Raw genomic sequence first — 22,629 nt, forward strand, 5'->3', positions numbered from 1 at the left:
CTGTAGCAAACCTGAACTTATAGGCAGCTACCATCGTTGCTTTTAGGCTTTCTCAGCCCCTTGAAGGTAGTGGATTGAGGGTGATCTACTTGGTAGAGAGGGTATGCTGCCAGCTGGCAAGTGAGGATGTGCCTCAGGTCTCCATGGACCCTTTAGTGTTCATGCTTGCCTTTATGATGAATGCGGAGTATGACTTGTGGGGGCTAGACATCCCTTTCACTGAGCTGGACTATGACGAGTTCAGTGGGACTCACCTTATGCCTTCCCTCATTGCTTCGGTATGTGTTCTTGCTTCTCTCATTTTTCTTTAATCATTCATCATTTGCATTCTTGTGCATTGGCAATATTCAAATGAAACACTTGTGTCAGGAGGGCCCTGTTGCTGGTACTCTTATTGATCCTCCTTATTTGCCTTGGTTGGTTTATGCCTACGACCCTGATGGCTTTGCTTAGGAGCGTCTTATTGGTCGCAATAAAAATGTTATAGGCTACCCTTTTCTCGATGACACACGGGTGGTGAGTTCTCTTTCATTCCTGTTCTCTTTCCTTTCTATTCTTGCATCCCAACACCTGTTCTAACAACTTTTTCTTCAAAATTCAGCCCACTGTTTAGGAGCATGGGGAGCTCATTTAGCTTGCGGGAAATCTCAAGTTGGAGTTGACTGAGTATTCCCGATAGCTGTAGGGTGGCGGGGATGTTAGTGATGATGATGATGATGGTGATGATGGCAGTGATGGTGGTGGAGGTTCAGAGTTGACTCCAAGCTATCAACCGAGGAAGAGGCACTTCTGGTGTTCCTACAGACAGGCAGGCATAGATATAGACAAAGCATAACATAGCATACTTTCTTTTTTATTGCTTTTATTATTTTTCTCTTTTTAGCATACATGCATGCACTTTAGATTTGGTTTGAGATATTGGATTGTATTTTAAGAACATCTTTCACATTTATGCTTTTATTAGGGATATGTACTTAAATTACAAACTTGTGGAAACTTTATGCAACTCTGCTATCCTTGGTCTTTGACATTTGGAAGTTTTGTGCTTGAATTGTGCCTTGAGTAGTCCTTTAGGCCGTAAAACTTATAGGAAAACATACTCAAAATAGGAGAACTTGGTTCTGCATGCCTTCCTTTGCCTTTCCTAGTCCCAAAGAGGCTCACTTCTCTTGGTCTCCCTCGCATCTCTCCTATACCATTAAGTCAAAGTGGGTGAATCTTTTCTCTCAATCCCTAATTTTTGCCTAGGCCTTCGGCCTAGTGGGATTTCTCTAATTTTTGCATGAATCGCCTTTCGGCTTTCAACCCATTGAGGCTCCTTGTATCATCTTTGAACTTTTATTATTATTATTTTCTCTTTCTCTCTCTTTTTCTTTTCTTTTCACTCACTCCTTCTCTCCTTCTCTTTTACCTCTTCCAGATATGGCCATATGAGAGGCTTTAATTGTTTCATCCAACTTTAGGACATAAGAAATGACTTGGAGGCTATCATGAACTGGGTTCACATAGCTGAGAAAGCTTTCAAAAGTCCAATCAAAAGAAAGAAAGACTGACCGACCACCTTGGTATGCTCCAAATTTTACTTTTTTGCACTTTATGATTCTCATGTCTTTTCTTATGAATTTAATAAAGGATTAGAATGTTCCAAATCCTCTATAGAAACAGTTTATCATCTTTTTTAATTTGAGCAATGAGAGAAACACCCATTTATTATATTTGTTTATTGCATTATTTCTTCTTTTTCTTTTCTTTTTTCCATGCCATGTAATTTTTGTCCATGACATCCTTTGATGAATTTTTGCCATGCCCATGGTTTTTGCCCATATCTTTTGCCTAGATCGCTCTTTTGGGTTTTCAACATAGCGGGGTCCTTTTGCCTTAATTTTTTCCTAGGCTGCCTTTTTAGGTTTTCAACCTAGCAGGTTTTTATTTTTATTTTATTTTATTTTATTTTCAAATTTTGTATCTTTGGAGTCTATCCACGTTGATTGGGTGAAGCATCTCTTCCCCATCCAAGTCTGTAATTCTTGTAGCACCTCCTGACATGATTTTCTTGATAATAAAAGGCCTAGACCACCATGGCTTCATCTTTCCTCTTGGATCAAAAGTTTCATCTCTAAGCACTTTTAGGACCAAGTCTCTTTCTTTAAGGTTTCCAGGTTTCACCTTTTTGTTAAATGCTCTAGCAATCCTCTTTTGGTATCCTTATGCATGGTATTGTGCCCTAGCCCTCTTCTCATCTATCAAGGACAATTGCTCATATCTTTGTTTCATCCATTCTCCTTCTAGGACCTTGGTTTTTGTTAATACTCTCAAAGATTGTATGTCCACTTCAATGGGAAGTATCACTTCACTACCATAGACCAAAGAGTAAGGGTTGCTCCAGTTGACACATGGATAGAAATTCTGTAACCCCATAAGGCAAATGGGAGCTTCTTCGCCCAATCTCTACCATCTTGGATAGGATTTTCTTGATGTTCTTATTGGTTGCTTCTACAACCCTATTGGTTTGTGGTCGATATGGTGAGTAATTATGATGCTCAATGTTGTACAATTCCATGATTGTTCTAACCTCTCCCTCAAAGTGGGAAACATTATCGAAGATAATCTCTTGGGGTACCCCATATCGACAAATGATGTTATTCTCTATGAATCAAGCCACATGCTTGGCTTTTAACACAGAGTAGGAGGCTGCTTCCACCCACTTGGTAAAGTAGTCAATTACCACTAGGATGTATTCATGTCCATTCAAGGCCTTAGGGGCTATTCTTCCAATCACATCTATGCCCTAGATAGATTGAGAAAGGCCATGGAGAGGTCATGCTGTATAGCTCACCAGGTGGCACGTGATTCAAATTTGCATGTGTTTGGCAATTGTGGCAACTCTTCACAAAGTCTACATAATCGGTCTCCATTGCGTTCCAATAGTATCCTATCCTCAAGACCTTCTTGGCTAACATTCTCCCATTCATGTGAGGACTACAAATCCCTTGATGAATTTCTTTCATAACTTTCTCGACTTCATTTTTCTTTAGACAACGAAGATGTATACCATCATAGGATCTCCTATAGAGCTAACCTCCACATAAGATGTATTGCATTGCCATCATCCTAATCGAATGACGCTCTCTCTTGTTAGCACCATTCGGATATACCCCTAACTCCAAGAATCTCATGATGTTATAATACCAAGAAACCTCTTCCTCTTCTATAACTAAGACTGAAGCTTTGGCCCTCTCTTTGTGTATCATCCCATAACTTTGTTCAATCTCTAAGGGTCATGTCCATACTCCCTTGGGTATTTCAACCATGGAAGCTAAAGTAGCCAAGGCATTTGCAAACTGATTCTGAGCTCTAAGGATGACTGTATATTCAATCTTGTCAAAAGTTTTGGTTAAATCCTCTAAATATTTCTAATAGGGTTTTAAGTGCTCTTCCTTTACTTTCCACAACCTTTGTGCTTTAGTTATAACCAAAGTCGAATCTTCAAAGATCTTGGCATTTTTCACCCCCAATTCTTGGAGAGCTTCCATTCTAGCGATACAAGCCTCATATTCTACCATGTTATTGGTTGCCTTGAAGTTCAACTTAATTGCCAAGGGTATGTGAGATCTTTTGGGAGTGATCAAAAGTACTCCTATCCCATTCCCATATTAGTTCACAGCTCCATCGAAATACATCTTCCATGCCCCTAGCTCAATGTTCGAAAAATCCTCATCCGAAAAATCTTTTCTACCATCCCCTCCTTCCACGGGGTTCTCAGCACAAAAATCTAATACAGTACTCCTTTTGATAGTTTTCTTTGCCACATACTTTAAGTCGAATTTTGCCAATAGGATTAACCACCTTGACAGTCTTCCACTTAAAGCAGGTTTCTCAAACAAGTATTTCAATGGATCCATTCTGACTGCTACCCATATTTGGAAAGGTAGGATAATGTGTCTTAACTTCTGTACGGCCCATACGAGAGCAAAGCATGATTTTTCTATGGGTGTGTACCTAGTCTTGTAATCATGAAACCTTTTGCTCAAATAGTACATAGCTCTCTCATTCTTGTCATTGTCTTCTTATGCAAGCATACTTTCAACCGCATCTTCTATGATGAAGAGATAGAGGAGTAATGGTTTTCCGTGCATCGGGGGTACCAAGACAGGTGGATGGAGGAGATATTCCTTAATCAGCTCAAAATCTTTTTGACATTCATCATTCCATTCATGAGGTTCATTCTTTCTTAGTAGCTTGAAGGTGGGCTCACGAGTGGAAATGAATTTGGCAATGAATAGATTGATGGATTGTAATCGGCCCAAAAATCCCCTTATCTCTTTCTTGCACTTGGGTGGAGGCATTTCTAATATGACTTTGATCTTTGATGGGTAAACTTCTATCTCTCTATCACTTACCAAAAAGCCTAACAACTTCCCTGTGGTTACCCCAAAGGTGCATTTCTGCGGGTTCAATCTCAGCCTATGCTCCTTGATACTCTCAAAGAACTTCCATAAGTTAACGATGTGACCCCTCTCTCTCCTTGGATTTCACAATCATATCATCAACATACACTTTGACCTCATTGTGCATCATATCATGTAATGAGGCTATGACCATTCTTTGGTAAGTCGCACCTATATTCTTGAGCCCAAATGGCATCACGGTGTAACAATAAATTCCCCATTCTGTGGTGAAGGTAGTTTTGTTCATATCCCTAGGAGCCATATTGATTTGGTTATACCTTGAGAAACCATCCATAAAAGACATCAAGACACTACTAGCTATGTTATCCACTAAAACATCTATGTGAGGAAGATGGAAATCATCCTTAGGGCAAGCATTGTTCAAATTCCTAAAATCCATGCACATTCTTACCTTCCCATTTTTCTTGGATTTAGGTATGGGTACAACATTGGCTATCCACTCAGCTTGGTGTATGGGTTTGATGAACCCTACCTTCAATTTCTTGGTGACCTCTTCTTTGATTTTTAGAATCCATTTGGTTCTCATACGTCACAACTTTTGCTTGACGGGTACCATGTGAGCATGAGTGTTAATGTGATGTTGGGCTATCTCGGGATCAATGCCAGGCATATCTTTGTAGGACCATGCAAGTACTCCTTGAAATTCTGTGAGCAATTCTTTGAGATATTTTCTTTCTTTTTCACTTAAGGTTGAGCCAATTTTAATTAAATGTAGATTCTCATCATTGCCCAAATTAAGAGTTTCAAAAGCTGGTTCCACAAGTTCAATTTTCTTTTCCAATTGTTTATTAATTTCATTTTCAAATTCATTAGAATCATTTAAGTGCAGAATTTCAATATTATGGGACACATCAAAATAAGCCAAATCAAAATTCATCTTATTAAAATGTTGAAAAGTACATTAGGACTTGCATTACAAACTTTCTTTCCCACATATTCAGAAAACCCAATCCAAGTCCAATTATTAAGTTGCCCCACAGCAGGCATGATGAAGGTAGAAGGATCACTTGGCTACTCGTTGGTGATGGCGAACACGTCCCCCTCCATCTTCAAAATAGTCTCCATGGCTTTAGCATCCATGTAGTCCATCCAATTGACTTCCTCTTGGATCAGTGATGTCATCCATGCCATGTCATACTTACCACGTAAGCCCTAGCCGACATCATCGACACATCAGTTATTTAGATTTTGCCATGTGTCTTTGATCATCCATGTTAGCACCTTATCAGTAGCATCTGACATGTCACTAGACTATTAGTTTGACCGGCTTGACCCAAACCGAACCGTTCTTATTTAGATCCAACCCGGGATATCAGCATGACCTTATACGTTGACTTTGACCTTCTTGTTAATGTTGACCGAATGTGAAAATTTTTAGTAGGGCCTATCTTGCTCAGTTTTTTTGCGTAGATTCCAATTTTGGGCTCAATATCTTTATTTGAAACTTCTAAATCGTCCAAATGGTCCATTTCTCATTATTTTGGGAACCTCCTACGCATAAAGACTCGTAAACCGTGCTTCATGACGATGTTCTCTTCGCTGATCTTCTTTTGACCTTTAATATAGCCATTCTTTTGCATTATTAGGCTTTCTTGGTCATTAATGCAGCCTTTCTCTGGCATTCTTTAGACATCTCTCTCATTGTGCATGGTTCTTTCTCTATAGTGCTCGATTCTTCTGGTCTTTTCCAAGGTCATTCCTTAAGGCTTCCTTCATGGCTTCTCCAAGCATTCTTATGGCTTATTCAAGGCATTTTTTGTGGTCATCTTCATGGTTTCTTCAAGGCATTCTTCAGGGGATTTTTCAAGTTTATCCAACCTCAAGGCTTCAACGAGCTTCCACCTTGAGTTTGAGAGAGGTTGTTAGAGGTATGTTAGAGATATGTAATAGGCCCAAGCCCAATCCTTCTACGTGTGCAAACTAAGTCTCTTACTTGTACTAGAAGTCTATTAGTCTAGGGTTCAACTTGCTATATAAACCCATGTTATGGTTCATAGTAACACATGATTTATACTAGAATCTTATATATTAAAGATGTAGTACTTTAGGGTTTCCTCTGTAGACATAGGCCGTTAGATTGAACCATGTAACTATTGTGTGTTCTTGTGTTCTATATTTTATGCTTCTGATTTTGCATCTATTCTAGCATATTCAACATGGTGTATTAATGCTAATATTTAATAGTAAAAAATTATAAATTTAGCACCTTTGATGTAGAATGTTTTTGTGTTTTGGGTGCTAAAATAATATTTTAGTTATTTTAACACATTTGATGTGAATGCTCTAATCCATTTTCTCATAGAGAAGATTATTAGTAGCTTGCTTCTCTGCAGTAAATTCTCAGTGTTGACTTGATTTTTTTTTTGCACGTAGTCTATAGGCTTGTCACTCTCCCCATGTTTCTATAATTTTATTTTTCCTCCAATTGATTGACTAATGGAAAGTAAAATTAAGACCACCGTGTTCCCGGTTGTTTTTTTAATTTCCTAAAAGCACATTTAACCTGGTTATCAATGGAAAAGCACTAGTTCCCGAGTCCTGTCCATATTGTGTCACAAATCCAAGTACAAAAGTATCCTCAATTTCAACAAAAAAAAAAAAAAAATCCTCAATTAAATAAATAAATAGTAGCCTTATAGTTTATCTCAGCAAAAAAAGAAAGAGAAAAAAGGAAAAAGTAGCTTTATAGTTTGAATTTCTGAAGTGGTAGAGATTGGACAGAATATCATACGCATGCCATGTGCAACGCTTCCATTAAGACTGTAAAAGCTCGAGGAGATCCGGAATCCATGGCTGAAAGCATTAATATCACTTGTCACTACCCACCAAAAGTCTTCCAAATTTAATACTAATATAATAAATCTATGTCAAAACAGTCCATTGCAATAAAGAACCAAAACCTCCTTTGCAATTTGTAGTCTTCTCTGTGTAGCTAGCAATGGCCATGAAACGCCAAGCTTATAAATCCACTATGTTCTAACTTCCTCTGCATTAGATATTCAACCATCCTCAGTTTAATTCTAGTCTTTACCTCCTTTTTCCTCTTCCTTGCACAACTTAGGCACGTCCGGGAACCAATACTTTGGGCAGGGCAAGCCGGGTTTCACGGTGACCTTAGAGATGCTAAATTCCCATGGAACAAGCTATGCTTTGGACCGACCTTTGAGAAGCTCAAGCTCGCCGTGTTTACCAAGACATGGCCAGTTGGTGCAGCCCCTGGTGGTATGGAGCGCCACGCTTCAACTCTATACCATGCCTTGGCAACCTTCAAATAGAAGGCCTCAACATGACATCCATGAAGGCAACCTTCATGTGTACTTCGCTGCAAATGACCATGGTTCAGTCAATTGCTCTCTAGCATTTGAAATTTTTAATAAGATAAATGCAAGTGGCGCGTTTGATTATGTGCACACGGAGAGTGTTTCCTTGCCGTATTGGCGTGCAAAATTTTTGCCTAATCTGGCTGTAACTTGGCATGGCATTTGGTATGAAATTATGCACTCAAAGTTGTTCCAGGAGCTTCTTGTCAACCCAAATGAGGCTCTTCCAGGTCCCATGACAGAGCTCCAAGAAGCTATACCCAGGCTAATTGATGAAATTAGATTTTTCTCGAGCTATAGACAACATATTTGTATCAGTACGAATGCTGGCGAGGTTCTAGTTAACATCTATCAATTACCACAAAGAAATATCCATGTTATACTAAATGGGGTTGACGATGCAAAATTTGTGCAAGAGCCAGAAGCGGGTGCAGCTTTAAGAAGAAAACATGGGGTCCCTGTCAAAGCAAGCCTTGTCATGGGAGTGGCTGGGCGCTTGGTTAGGGACAAAGGGCACCCACTTCTGTATGAAGCCTTTCATCAATAGTTAAAAGACATCCTGGTGTGTTTTTACTTGTAGCAGGGTCAGGTCCTTGGAGAAGAAGGTATGCTGAATTAGGCTCAAATGTGAAGGTTTTAGGCGCATTGGAGCCCTCGGAGCTGTCTAAATTTTATAATGCTCTTGATGTGTTTGTGAACCCAACATTGAGGCCTCAGGGGCTTGATCTAACTTTGATTGAAGCAATGCATTGTGGGAAGCCTGTTTTGACCCCAAATTATCCTAGCATCGTTGGGACTGTAGTTGTAAATGAAGGACTTGGGTATACTTTTTCACCTAATGTCAAATCTTTTGTGGACGCCTTGGAGTTGGTAATAAGAGATGGGCCTGAAGTTTTGAAGAGGAAAGGCATGGCCTGCAAGGAATATGCACAGTCAATGTTTACAGCGAATAAGATGGCATCGGCTTATGAAAGGTTCTTCCTCTGCATGAAGGACACTAGGTATTGTCAGTACCCTCTTCTAACAGATTGTTAGAACCTGCACTAAATGGAGGTTATATTGGTATGTGAAACTCTAAGATGGTCTCGTAGCTTATTTTTCTGCAAACAGGTATAAAAAGAATTCCGTATTCAAGATACAAGATTCATATATTTAATTTGACAATGTAATTAATGATTGGATACCACATTCTCAAACTACAGAATTTATTGATATAAATAGAACATCTTACTATATCTACTTTGTAGCAATGAATTTTGCCAAAGTTCAGTGAAGTCAATGTTCATTGGAGCTAGCTACATTCAAGGTTTATGCGTAGTCTCTAAAAATTAATGCAAAAAAATCTTTTCAATTTGCTTCCCACAAAAATTGAAATTTGACGATGATGAAATGTCCTTTATCAACTTTCAGCAACAATTTCATTAATATTATGATACACGATGTTTTCTAATGGAAAACAGTTCTGCAGAATTAGCTCTTAGCAGGCATAGTGTTTTCATATCTAAGTTGGAAAATATTGCATTGGTTTTTTGACATCGAATGCTAATTTACCATTGGAACAGATAGCAAGTTATTACATTTTTTTTTGAAGTAATGTCACAGTTTTTGTGTATGGGGTTCGGGTTTTCAGATATCTATAGCATAGAAACACACGATAACATCAAGTGACAAAATACAGCACAATGTTATATTTTGCTGTTGAGTCCTAGTGTACTGAGATCCTTATCTACTAGAAATTGGCTACTCTACTCCTTGTGTCGATTAAAGCCAGTATCAATACAACTAGAACCATTAGAACTCCAAAAGGTCCAAACGTGGTGCTTTTCACAATGAGTCACTGGACAGTAAAGTAAGAGTAAGACAGACATGTAATCCATTCCCAACAAACACATTTTCTTTCAAGCTTTTTCAAAAAAGACGAAAACAACATAGTAGAAGATGAAGCGATTCAACGGCAGAGATAAAGTTCACAAAACTTGGGGCAAGCAATTTGGCAAGGTTGTACTTTTATGACAAGAATAGATTTACTATTTCAGTGACACTTAAAAAGACACGCCTTTCAGAGTACATAAAGGGCTTATACTTGTACATTGTGCCTGATGAGAAACTTTTTTTAGCTTATCTGAAAATGAAAGAGCTATGCCCCAAGTGAACAGCCACTAAAGGGGCTAGTGATGTTGACCATCTGGTCCTCCAGGTGCAACTCTTTGAGTTCCTGCACCTTGCATCAACCTTCTTCGGTAGTACTTGATTTTTAATTCATGATACTGCAGTACACGTAAGATAGGGGGTTTACCAATCTTTTTAGGTACGATTGAGAAACCATGAGAAAGACGTGCCTCAGAACTTGTTACAATCATTAGTACAATGATTAAGGATAGAATCTCAACCTTAGCCTTTAATAAAGTACCCATAGTCTTTAAAAGGCTAAAAGTGAGGACACTAGGAAGTAAGTAGCTGAACAGCTAACAAATGTGAATTGAGCAGCTTAAGAGTGTAGTATGATTCTCCTTGTACATTCGAGTCTCCTTATATATATTCAAGTTCAGCAATGTGTGATGAGGAACTTTATGGAAGCTTTTGTCTTTATATATTCCTAGTGAATGACAAATCAAAGACTGTGTTATATTGCAATGCTGAATAAGCGGATAACTTCAATACAAATATTTCTTTGTCTCACTTCTAATCTTGGAGTCTTCTGCTTTTCCTAAGTCACTCCATTCACTATATTTTCTATCCCTATTGGCATAGCCAATTTGGGCTTCTTTTCAAAACGCCACCAAGTCGATCAATGATTCTTGGTCATCATCTAGTCATCCTTAATTGTCCTATATCATCCAAAGCCTGAAAACAGCAAGAATTACCCACACAAATGATAAAGACTTATAACTCTTTGATCTACAATGAAAGATTGTATCATTATCAATTGATATGCTGTCATGCTTCATCCACAATCAAGAAGCCACGGACAAAATGAGCCTCGCCGATAAATGTCTACCTCGCGAGGTAGACATTTTTTTAATCTCTTCGTTTTTTGTTTTTAGTTTTGGATTTATGTGTTAAACTGCACAGCCAACTAACTTTTTTGGATTTATTCCGTTTATTTTTGTTACTATTTATGAGTCCCATTACACTTTTTAATACTATTTATAGATTTTACGGTACAAATTCAACAACATTTTAACTTTATTTGAAGTACTTTTAGCCAAAAGTTTTCGATTTTAATTAAATAAGCTGTTCTCAAATAGACACTTAGGTGCGGTTTGGATTCAGCTGAAACTGCGTTTACGTTTTCTACGTGTTTTTTTTTTTTTTTTTTTTTTCAAGCCCGCATTTGTTGACTTTTTCACGGTAAATAGTATATCATGCACTATTTACAAACCCACAAATTCCACTTTTCAGCAACTTTTTCATTAAAAATGAGTCTCACGGCACTATTCACACATTTAAAAATTATTTTGCTACAGTATTTTCAGTTTTCAGTTTTTAGTTTCAGCAAAATAAGTTCTATCCAAACAGACCCTTAGTCATATCCAAATATTAGGACCAATCACGGCAATGCTAAAAAAAAAAAAAGAATTTCCTGTTTGGGTTTTAACATTTTGTGTACTAAAATACTCTCACGCAAATTTTTAAACTCTTTAAAATACCCTTATCTTTTAGTTAAATAATTTTAAATTAAAAAATACAAATTGATTAAAAGAGTAATTTGTTGTTCCTAAGTTTTAGATTTTTTCCTTTATCTTCTTCATTTAGCCTAAAACTTAGGACACTATCTTTATCTCATTTTTAAACATTATTCCATGTTACCTTATCTCCTTCTTAAAAAAAAAAAAAAAACAGTTATTTATATATCACTTTTAAACATTATAACACTAAACAAAAAATAAATAAATAAAAAAGAGTATTATTGCACGCGCAAAGTGCGTGCGATAAGTCTAGTGTGTGTGTCTGTATATATATATTGAAAACCTTGACTTGTCCCAAGAATTTAGGTTCAATAAAAATAATCTTGATTTCCCAAGCATGATCCTTAACCCCTTAAACGGAAAAAAAAAAAGGATTCCAGTTGGCTCAGTTAGTAAAGTCTTTGATGGTTGAATAAGATATCTAGGGTTCAATTCTCGCCTACACCAAAAACTGATTGGTGTCTTTGTCTAATGATATTGAGCATAATCATTAGAAGCAGATATTCTAAGTTAAAACTCTAAAAAAAAGAAGAAGCCGTTACGCTCTGTTTGTTTTGATGTAAAATATTTTCAGGAAAATATTTTCCAATTTTACGGTGTTTGTTTTGCAGTAAAATATTTAGTCAAAAGTAAAATATTTTCAGTCAACCAAATCAACTTAGGCAAATTTATGAAAAATATTTTACACTTAAAATTTTGGTAAACATTTTACATTTGCTTACTCTCTCGTACCCCGACACTTATCACTCCATTTACTCCCATAGTCACTTTACGCTTAAACACTCCCAAATTAGATTTCTCTCCAAAAAAAAACCAGCCACCTCCGGTCTCCTCTCCCATCAATCCCAGGCTCTAGGTCTATAGCACCACTGGCTAGCTCCAGCTTCCGCCGGCATTGCCCATCGCCGACGATAACTCTCCCTTTCACTCTCAAGTTCTGTCTTCCCACAAACCAAAGCCACCAAGCCACCAAGGAGCTCATCACTCTCAGGTTCGTCGGGGCTCTTGCCATTCTCTCTTACCCATCTCGAATAGACAAAGAAAGTCACAAAGAGGCTTCTTGAGAGGTGTGATGCTGGTGGTGGTCAAGGTAGCCTTTCGGCATGATTTGGTAGCGACGGTCAAAGGAGGTGTTGCGGTGGAGATCTGGGTCTTTGCGGGTTGGTTCTGAATTGGGTTTTTTTTTTTTTTTTTTTTTTTTTTTTTTTTTTTTTTTTTCTTGAAATAGAGATCTGATGACGGTGTTTGGGTTTGTTTCGTCGGTCTTGGGTGTTTGGGTTGTTGATGACGATGGCCGATTGGATGGGATAATAGTGGGTAGGTGGATGATGGTGGCCAATTAGATGAGATTATGGTGGGTAGGTGGATTATGGTGAGTGTGGTGGCTGGATTTGGGGTGGTTGGTGGCTGCTAGCTTTGCAATGGTTGGTGGATGACGGTAACTATGTTGGTTGGGTTAGTGGTGGCTGGTTTTGCAATGGTTAGTGGTGGTGGCTATGAATGTGGTGGTTGGGTTTGTGCTTTGCAATGGTTAGTGGTCGTTGGTTTATGTTTGCATTTTCAAATGTTTAGGATACATCAAACACTTCCAAACACTTGAAAATGAAAATATTTTATAGTAAAATATTTACATGTAAAATATTTTACATTTGAAAATCTTTTACTTCGAAATAAACGGAGCATTATAACATCAATAAAAATCAATCATCAGAAGTGAATATCATAAGCTGAAATTGTACAAAAAAATCTAAAAGAAAACTAAATAAATAAAAGCCCAAATAACATCAATAAAAATAAGCCCAAATAACAAAAAAATCACCCAAACTCTAACAAAAATAGGCCGAACAACAACATTTAACAAACTATTCAACAAAAATCCCATTAAAAAACAAAAAGTAAAAATCCCTAATATTCAAATTCGTAATTTTTTCAACCCAACTTATAAAAGTTCTCCTCAGTGGCGTTGACATATCTACTCTCCTCAACTTCACAGTCGCAACAAGTCCACCTACTCAATAGCTTGACTCGCACTCTCAGTAGGTAGCATCCATCTCTCTCTATTTTTCTCTTTTCTATCATCATTTCAGATTCTCCTTCATCTTAGCATTCTCATTTTTGGCATTTTATTTTCTTAGTAGAAGAAAATTGTAAAATTCATATATTTGCGTTATTTTGTTTTTTATTTATTTATGTCAATGTCTTTAAGTTATCTTTTTATTAGATTTTGTATGATTTAAATTTCTTAATAGTTATCCTAATATATATATATATATATATATTTATATTTATATATATTTATTGGTCCTAAATGCAAAGAATATTTAAAGAATTTCAAAAAGAGAACGAGGGGATTGGCCCAAGTTATAGTAATACCGCCACTTGTAGTCAGAGTCTTGACTTAGTGAAATACCAGATAAAGACGCAAATAGGGAGGTCAAAAAACACATCATTTAGCGTTGAATTTATAGAATTTTGAGTAGGGAGGATCATATTTTTTTCGTAAATCTAGGTAGTTATCAATTTGGATTTGACGAAGTAGGACTCTGTTCGTATATGATTACGTCTTATCTACTTGCAAAAGGATAAGTATGAAAGCATGAATCATATTTTTGGAATAAATTTGCAATATATATTTATTCTTTTACTAAATCCAGCATCTAATGTCTCATTATATATGGATGATTGAATATATATATATATATATATACATTGTATGTGAAAAGACATTTATATATTAACGATTTAAATTAAAAAATATTTAGATAATTTTGGAGTACGGCTTTGGACTCTCACACTACAAGTAAGCCCTACCATGGGGCTCAACCATTATATAAAAGCTTGAAGCACTACTCCGAACTACCTAAGTATTAACCCTTAAAACTGTACAATAGTTGCCTTTTATATAATTGCACCAAATAATACATCAGAACACAAATATGGTAGTTTGATGTACAAATTAAGTATTGAGTTATTGGTACATCGTATTACTGGATGCTGAAGTGGGGCTCTTGGGCTTATATTTACATAACACCCTCGTAAACTCATGTTGGGTTGTGCGAGATCAACTTGAATTTGGAGAAGATCATGAAAGCAGCATGGTGGAAGAGATTTGGTGAATAAACCAACTGACTGATCTTGCAAGGAGACAAATGCAATTATAGTGTGCCCTCTAGCAGGTGGTGACAAATAAAGTGACAATTAATCTCAATATATTTGGTACAATAAAAGAAAATGTTACCATTGGCATGCAAATAGCACTTTAGTTGTCACAATAACTGAGCATGAAACACCTACGTCTTGCAAGAACAAACTCAACCAAAGGAACTTAGCTCTGGTGTAAGCTAGTACTCGATATTTAACTTCTATACTGGAATGAGCAACTACAGTTTGTCTTGCTAAGCCATAATAAAAGAGAGCATAAAGCAAAATCCCGTAGTAGAACAATGATTAGTGATAGTGAGATCCCCTGCCTAGATAGTTGGCATCATTGTACACCCGGAGTGTCAGTCATGATTGGAGGGAAAAATGAAATGCACTTAACAAGTTTCCTTACGGTAATACCTGGTTTAACTATGCTTTTTATTTTTTCTTTTGAAAAAGTAGCGGTAATTTTATTGAATTGTGTTTTGTATGTGTGTGTATAATCTCCCATGCACTTGGTAGTTGTGGTTTAAGGAAGGTTGAACAAGGCATTGGGATTAAAGCTTATATACTTCCACCACATTTGGGTGCTAATGATGCCGAAAATCGTCAGTGAGCTATACGGTCCTCCTATGCTCTAGACAAGACCTGCACAACAAAGAAGAAGACTCTACAGAGAGTACTAGTGTGATACCAGCCAAATAGCCTCTGAAAGTTAAGTCTGAAAACTTTTCTCAACTTTAGAGTGCTAAAGCTGGGGTAAATTATGTGTACCTTGATTTGTGAGAGTTTTGGGGTTTTTATAGTAGCGTAGAGTTGACATCCATTCCTTGGGGAAGAGGGTTTTTCCTTGTAAGGAAAATCCTCATTAATGCGTGCATCTTGCAGGATCCTTTTCTTGTAGGAATCCTCTTGATTAGGGTTAATCGTGGGGCACAAGATGCTTCTTTATATACTCATGCGTGAAGGCCAAGCAAGGCCTTGTCAGACCCATCAAAGGTTTCTTTATCCCTGTCAACTTCCTCCTGTCAGTTCCTATCCTGTCTAGGCGTTCTGGCCGTCCCATATAGGTGTTGTGATCTTAAGGTAGAGTTGTCGGCCTTGAGGTGGTGTCGTCTATGTCTTTGAATGTACAAGTAAGGCTGACGAGTTCATTGGGACCATTGGCCTTATCTTACGTAAATGAGTTTATCATCCTTTTAGGATTATCCTTATTAGGTGCCATAGCTAAGTCAATGACGCGTGCAATTGTTTGTATGGTGGTGATAATCAATTAAAAGGAAGAAGAGTGTCACAAAAAGTTTCATTAATGTATGTTACACATCACTGTAACTTATGTACATGATAAATCAACCACTGCAAACTCAATAACCCTTGCGAAATTCAAGGTTGGGAAAAGAATACCCATATTATTAAAAAAAGAACTTTTATATCTTACAATCACAGAAACCCAATTAGAATGGGGAAATTATTGTGTACTTCCGGAGTATCATAAATGCGTACTACTTCCTCTCACATGAATGGTAGGTCCCACCATGAATTTAATTAGAGGGATCCACCATTTATGTGAGAGGAGGGAGTATATATTTATAGTACTCCGGGAGTACCTAATAATTTTCCACTAGAATGATAGTAATAAAGCAAAATCTGTACAAACAAGAAACTTATTATAAAGGATTAAAAGGCCCCACACCACATGTTAGAGCATTAATTAGTGGGCTAAAAAGTCATATTGTTATTTTTAGCACCACCAATTACAAAAATAGGGCTGCATTGGTGGAGTCAAAACCAAAAAATTTGGCTTCTCAGTTACTGTAGCTAAAAAAAAAAAAAAAAATTTGTGTGTTCACACTTGTAGTAATATTTAAATAATTTATTTTATTTTCTTTTTCTTTTCTTATTTTTTTTCTCTTCCTTCTCATTCTTTCCATTGCTTTCTCTCCTCGGACTCGCTTAGCCTCTCTTCCTCATTTTCTAGCCTAGCCACAAGCTCAGACTCACTCGCTACGCAACCAACTCATCTTCCTCCACCTCACCGATCTCGACTTAACCTCGCTGATCTCCCCTCTGCCTTGCTGATCTCGCCTACCCCTCCACCTCACCAGTGTGGGTCGGGTTTGTGTGGTTGGGTGGTTTGGTTTGATGGTTTTAGTGGTGGTGTGGGTTGTTGTTAGGATTGGTGGCTAGCTGGGTTGTTGCTGGGATTGGTGGTTGGGTTGTTGCTGTTGTGGGTGGGTTGTTGAGGTGGTGGTTGTTGTTGTTTTTATTTTTTATTTATTATTATTTTTAAATCAGGGTTGTGGTGGTGGATTTTTGGGTGTTAATTTTTGTATGTTGATTTTTTGGGTGTTGGTTTTTGGGTCTTCTGTGATTTTTGGGTGTTTATATTTGTATTTTTGGGTGTAGATTTTTGGGTTTGCCTTGATTTGTGATGGTTGTGGGTTGTGATTTGTGGTGGCAGTGGTTATAGTGGTGGTGGATGTGACCGACAATGGTGTGGCTGTGTTGTTTGTACATAAAGAGGGAGAGGAAGAGAGAGAGAGGGGAAGAATAAAAAAAATAATATTTAAATGAAGTAGCTAAAAAAAATAGAACCATTAATGTAACACCCCATAATTTTATTACTTATTTCTTTCTTATAAGTAAATTAAAAAGGAGGTCCACAATTAAATGGATTTAATTGGGTTGGGCCTAAGATATTTAATTTTGATAGTTATTATGGTATAAGATGCCCAAGTGAGATGGCATAAGTGTATATATATATATGGGCCTTCATAAGCTTTAAAAAAAAAAAACCTAGCCTTTTACCTCTTAAGTTACACGTGTATATACATAAGAAGGTTCCTTTTGTTTCAATCGCAATACATGATTAAGGTTTTCTTTTCTTCTATGCAACTGTGCGTGGAAACCTGCAGGTATGATTTTCTCATGCTTTAAATTTAGGAAGTTGGAATATTTAATGGCTAGCAATTGTTCCCACACCTATAGGAAGCATCTATTATTTTCGTACCTGATAGAAAAATAGATGCCGTTGTAATGGATTTAAAGCTATGATTATATTAAAGGGAAAAAGGGTGTTTTGTGGTTATTATATAATCGTATATGGCCTCACTAATTTCACCACCATCTGTCATGCACCTACAGGGATTAATGGTGGCAAATATAGGCGGACACTATAATTAGAATAGTTGTGAAAATTTTGGAAGCCTGATTGACAAGTTCAAGCATCAAACGAGGCATTTCAATGCTCCCTCTATCAATTTAATATATGCAACTCCAGTAGTGATGGCCACAAATTCAATAGCCAAGCCCACTGACGAAGCTGAAGTGTATTTCAAAGAAACTAAACATCTCCATAGGCTTTAATATTGATAGATAAAACTATTTAAGTGTGAAAATAGATTTTAAGTGGGAAATTTGTGTATTGATGAACCTATTATTGGTGTTACTAGGTTCTAATTCTACTGATTTATTGTGACTCAAGGGTGGTTGATTTCATTTTTGCAACTAAGAGGTAAGTGGTGTTTACTAATTTTGGAGGGTTTTCCCAAAACAGTTTTGATTATGAAACTATTCTTATATCAAAGAAATATGTTGATATTATATAAATATATTGATATCCTATAAATGTTTGATGTGCACATTGTATGGAAATGTTGACTATTTGTTACATGAAAAACTTGTGAGACAACCTAAACTTATCCAAATTTATATGAGTGGAGAAATCTTTGTATTTTTGAGTATTATGACTGGATTATTTGTTGTGAGCATCTTAAAATTGTTTTGAATCCTATGGCAAATCATGATTAAAAGCTCAGTGTTGTATTAGTCCTTAGTAAGGGACAATCATACTGTAACTAGTCCTTAGCAAGGGACGGTCCTAGAAAAGGGGGACAGTGCACAATTAGTAGCTCCTTAGTAAGGGAGTATACCATTAAGGATCCAAAAAAGGAGTTCTTTAGCAAGGGAGTGCACCTTCAGGTTCCAAAGGAGCCATCCTTAAGAAAAGGGATGAAAAGGAGGTTTCAGTCCTAAAATGGGACAGCACAACCCTGTCAATGGAGCGTAAACGTTGACCATGAGAAAAGCCTAGAAAATTGTTTATATGATGGTATTGGTACATTATGATGGCTCACAATATAATGATATTTTTATATGAAATATTTGATGTTAAAATACAGATAGTTTTGCAACTTATAACTTTGTTATATGGAATATTTATTTTAAAAGGTTTGTTCCCACACCCCAATGTTAGTGAATTCCACTTATTGAGTTATCTCACCCCTTTTTATTCCCCTTTACAAGTACATTAGAGGGATCATTAGAATAGAGATTCTTGGAAGACAACAGTTACAAATTATTTTATGAAACTGAGGATTTCATTATTATTTTTTTGGTATTGAATTTTGTACTGGAGAATTATTTTGTGGATATTTTATCTTTGGTTGAATTAGAGCTCTGACTATTGTAATGAGATTTTAAGTTGTTGGTTACATTTATTTATTATTTATTTATGAATTATTTAGATTGAATAGACATTTATTATTTATGATTTTGGGGTGTTATAATTAATGTTGGATGTGTTACGAAATGGTAAGTTAAAATAAATAAAGTGGCTTTTTGTGGTGTCAAAAAGCAAAAAATTTGCCTCCACCAATGTGGATGCTCTTAATGCAAGAGACTAACCTTGACAGTGAAGTTATAAATCAATTATGGCTCCTTTGCTTGTTGGCTTGCGATCCTATAATCTTTTTTGAACAAGAAATACAAATGACAGAACAACACAAAGTTGTAGTAACAACTTTAGGGAGCAGAGAGATATTAATGATAAGGATATTTCGACCAGGAAAATTTTCTAACTCCTTTTTCCCGTCGGGTTGGCAATGCCCTTCGGGTTCCTTAGACCCTTCATGCTTGGATCACCCTTTGGGACAAATATACTTTTTAGGATCAATATACCCGTCGGGAAAAATATACCCTTTGGGACAAAGGTGTCCTTCAGGATAAAATGTCTCCCTCGAGTCTGATGGCAATGTGACATTGTCTATACCCTTCATTGACATTTGTCATCGAGTATGAATCTACCCGTCGGGTTAACCAATATCAACAATGGAATAAACTTAGTCCCACTCCATTTGCGTACTCTCCACTCATGATTCCATATATAGAAAGAACTTGCACACCATGTTCAAGGATTCCTCTATATATTCGTATCCTCCCAATATGGGAAATAAAGTCCTAGGATCACGGAACATTAATTTCATATTTTTCCTACAAGGAAAGGTTCAACGTTCATGGGATCTTGGTCAGCTCTATACTATATAAGCACTAAGTCTCCTCTTCTCCAAGGTATGTGAAATTTCCTAACTCTTACACTTTCAAGTTATTAAAGATTCTTCTATCACTCACTTAACCTTCAGAGGGTCTTTGGTCGGCACCCACTAGTTTAGGTGTAGCGGGTTTGGAGGAGTACGCCTTGGATGAGTGGAACAAGGTGGCGAAAGAAAACGGAGTCTCCACCTGGATTAAATCTAGGAACCATAAATATAGCGTCTTTCGTGTAAGGACTGATCTACTACTAGAGCACGTGTCTAGAGTTTAGGTATGGGGATGGGAAGGTGTTAGACACCTAACCCTACCCAACCCGTGGGTCGACTCCCACTCATTGTGTCTTACGTCTTAATATTATTAAAGGAGCATTCAACATTCATTGTTCTAGACTCATACATTTACTAGTATACATCTACGCAATTAACATGGCATTTTCATCCCAAACCCTAATATACATCTATCATGCATCTCATCATAGCCAAGGCAACAAACAAACAAGCATATACCATATCCAAGATAGAAACATGGAGATATTAAGATCAATCAACATGTTATAGGCATTTAGACATCAAGAACACATCATTTAACCAAGCATGTTCATACTCATCACAAAAGCATATTCCAAACAAATGCATGTTCATATGAATGCATGAGTTACTTCACTGCATTACAACACCTATGCATCAATGCATGGTCATATCATATGCATGTTCATGGCATATCAAATAAAGAATTGAAAAGAAACCTAATCTAACATATAAAGGACAAACAACAACAAAACATGGAAGCAGGGACTCATAAACATAGAAAACTTAGGCAGACAGAGGCATGTTAAACAAATGAAATGAAGAAATAGAAGTAAAAAAGGGTCAAATGAGGGTTTTTGGGCATAAGTATATGCATGCATACATAGGGCTTGCGTGCATAGTCCAGTTTTATGCGTACGCATACTTCGAGCATGCATGCATATGTAGAAAGCATGCTTACGCATACATGCCCTAAAACCCTAACCTAGAAATACCATAATAAAACAGAACAAAAACTTTAAAACAAACAAACTAACGTGCTTAAAATAATAAAACAAAGAAAACCTAAACTAAACAAACATATCATATAATAAACAAACAAGAAAACAAGGAAAAGAAGATCAGAACAAGAAAAAGAAAAAGAAAGGGACTTAGAACGTTATACCTCAAAACACAAAGTTCTTTAGTTTGATTTTGACTGTTTCCCTCAGTCAATCTATTCACAATCAAATAAAAAGTGATTAGTAAACTTGAAACTTGAAGATCAAGGCCATAAAAGGCTTTAATCAGAAAAATATTAATTTGAGGATGTTTTGTGAAAACTCCTTTTTTGATTCACTATTTCTAGTGAATCTTGTGTTTTCCCTTAGGATGTTCTGTGTCTTTTAAAAAGGTACCATGTATGACTTTTTATAGTCAGAAAATGGGGGTTTGGAATGGTTCCTAAACGATGTAGAATTCATTCCAAAACCAAGTTTTATATGCATAAAACTTGCCTTTCATAGTTTTTGGAACCTTAGCATGTGCACACATACCCTTGTATGCGTACGCATGCACATGCAGGTCTGGAGCATGTGTACGTACACTCATGTATGCGTATGCATGCCCTAGGGTTTCCGTGGCATTTCTTTTCCAAAAATAGCTTATTTAGTTCATAAAAGAGTTATATTTTTTTGAAAACACCTTCCTCAAGTCAATTTCAATCTGATCAGGCTCTAAACCAACCTTGGGCTTTAGAATTCCAACATCAATGGGGAATGGGAGCCCAAGTCGTGAGGAGTACAAAATGCGGGTCCATTTGGTCCTTATACACCTTAACTTTTGCTTAATGGGCACCATGTGAGGTATCAATGTGGTGTTGAGCTATCTTAGGATTAATACTGGGCATATCTTCCTAAGACTAGGCAAACACCTCTTGGAATTCTGTGAGTAAGTCTTGGAGATCTTTTCTTTCTTTTTTTATTTAGAGTTGAGCCAATTTTAATTAAGTATGGATTTTCATCATTGCCCAGATTAAGAGTTTCAAAACTTGGTTCCACAAGTTCAATTTTCTTTTCTAATTGTTTATTAATTTCATTTTCAAATTCATTAGAATCGTTTAAGTGAAGAATTTCAATATTATGGGACACATAAAAAAAAAGCCAAATTAGAATTCATCTTATTGAAAACGTTGAAAAGTACATTTGAACTTGCATTACAAAATTTATTTCCCATATTTTTGGAAAACCCAACTCAAGTCCAATTGCTACATTAGTAGGCATGATGAATTCTGTCCTTCTTTCTTCCTAGGTGGCGTCCCCTTCTTCCTCGTTTCCTTCCCTGAAGAGAGTTTGCAGTTCCACAGACTTTTCTTCATCTTTCATGGGCCCCCAAGTATGTATAGCTTTAGTTATATTCCACAAGAATCCTTCTTCGTTGGAAGGGGCATCATCCTCCTTGTCTAAGGACCAATCATAGTTACTCCTGCTCCAATAGCTAATCTCCTCATCATCTTCTTCATTTTCCTCTTTGTCTTAGGCTAGGACAAGATATCGTGCAACGTCAGGAGGTGGGGTCGTGTCTCGCTCAATCCAAATGTGAGTAGGGGTGATTTGCATGGTCCCGATTGTAGAGGTCCATTTTGGCTAGTCATGGTCCTCCCATGATCCCGCAC

The 22,629-nt window shown here is 36.8% G+C and overlaps 1 protein-coding gene across 1 annotated transcript; it reads left to right on the top strand.

Moving 5' to 3' along the window:
- The first annotated feature begins 7,350 nt into the window (after positions 1 to 7,350).
- Positions 7,351 to 8,983, top strand: LOC126695154 (uncharacterized). Its single transcript, XM_050391807.1, is given in 4 exon segments — positions 7,351 to 7,439; positions 7,441 to 7,731; positions 7,733 to 8,325; positions 8,328 to 8,983. Coding segments are annotated over 4 exon segments (1,413 nt in total). The 5' UTR covers positions 7,351 to 7,407; the 3' UTR covers positions 8,825 to 8,983.
- The last annotated feature ends 13,646 nt before the right edge of the window (positions 8,984 to 22,629 follow it).

This window comes from Quercus robur, chromosome 8 (genome assembly GCF_932294415.1).
Source record: "Quercus robur chromosome 8, dhQueRobu3.1, whole genome shotgun sequence".
NCBI lineage: Eukaryota > Viridiplantae > Streptophyta > Magnoliopsida > Fagales > Fagaceae > Quercus > Quercus robur.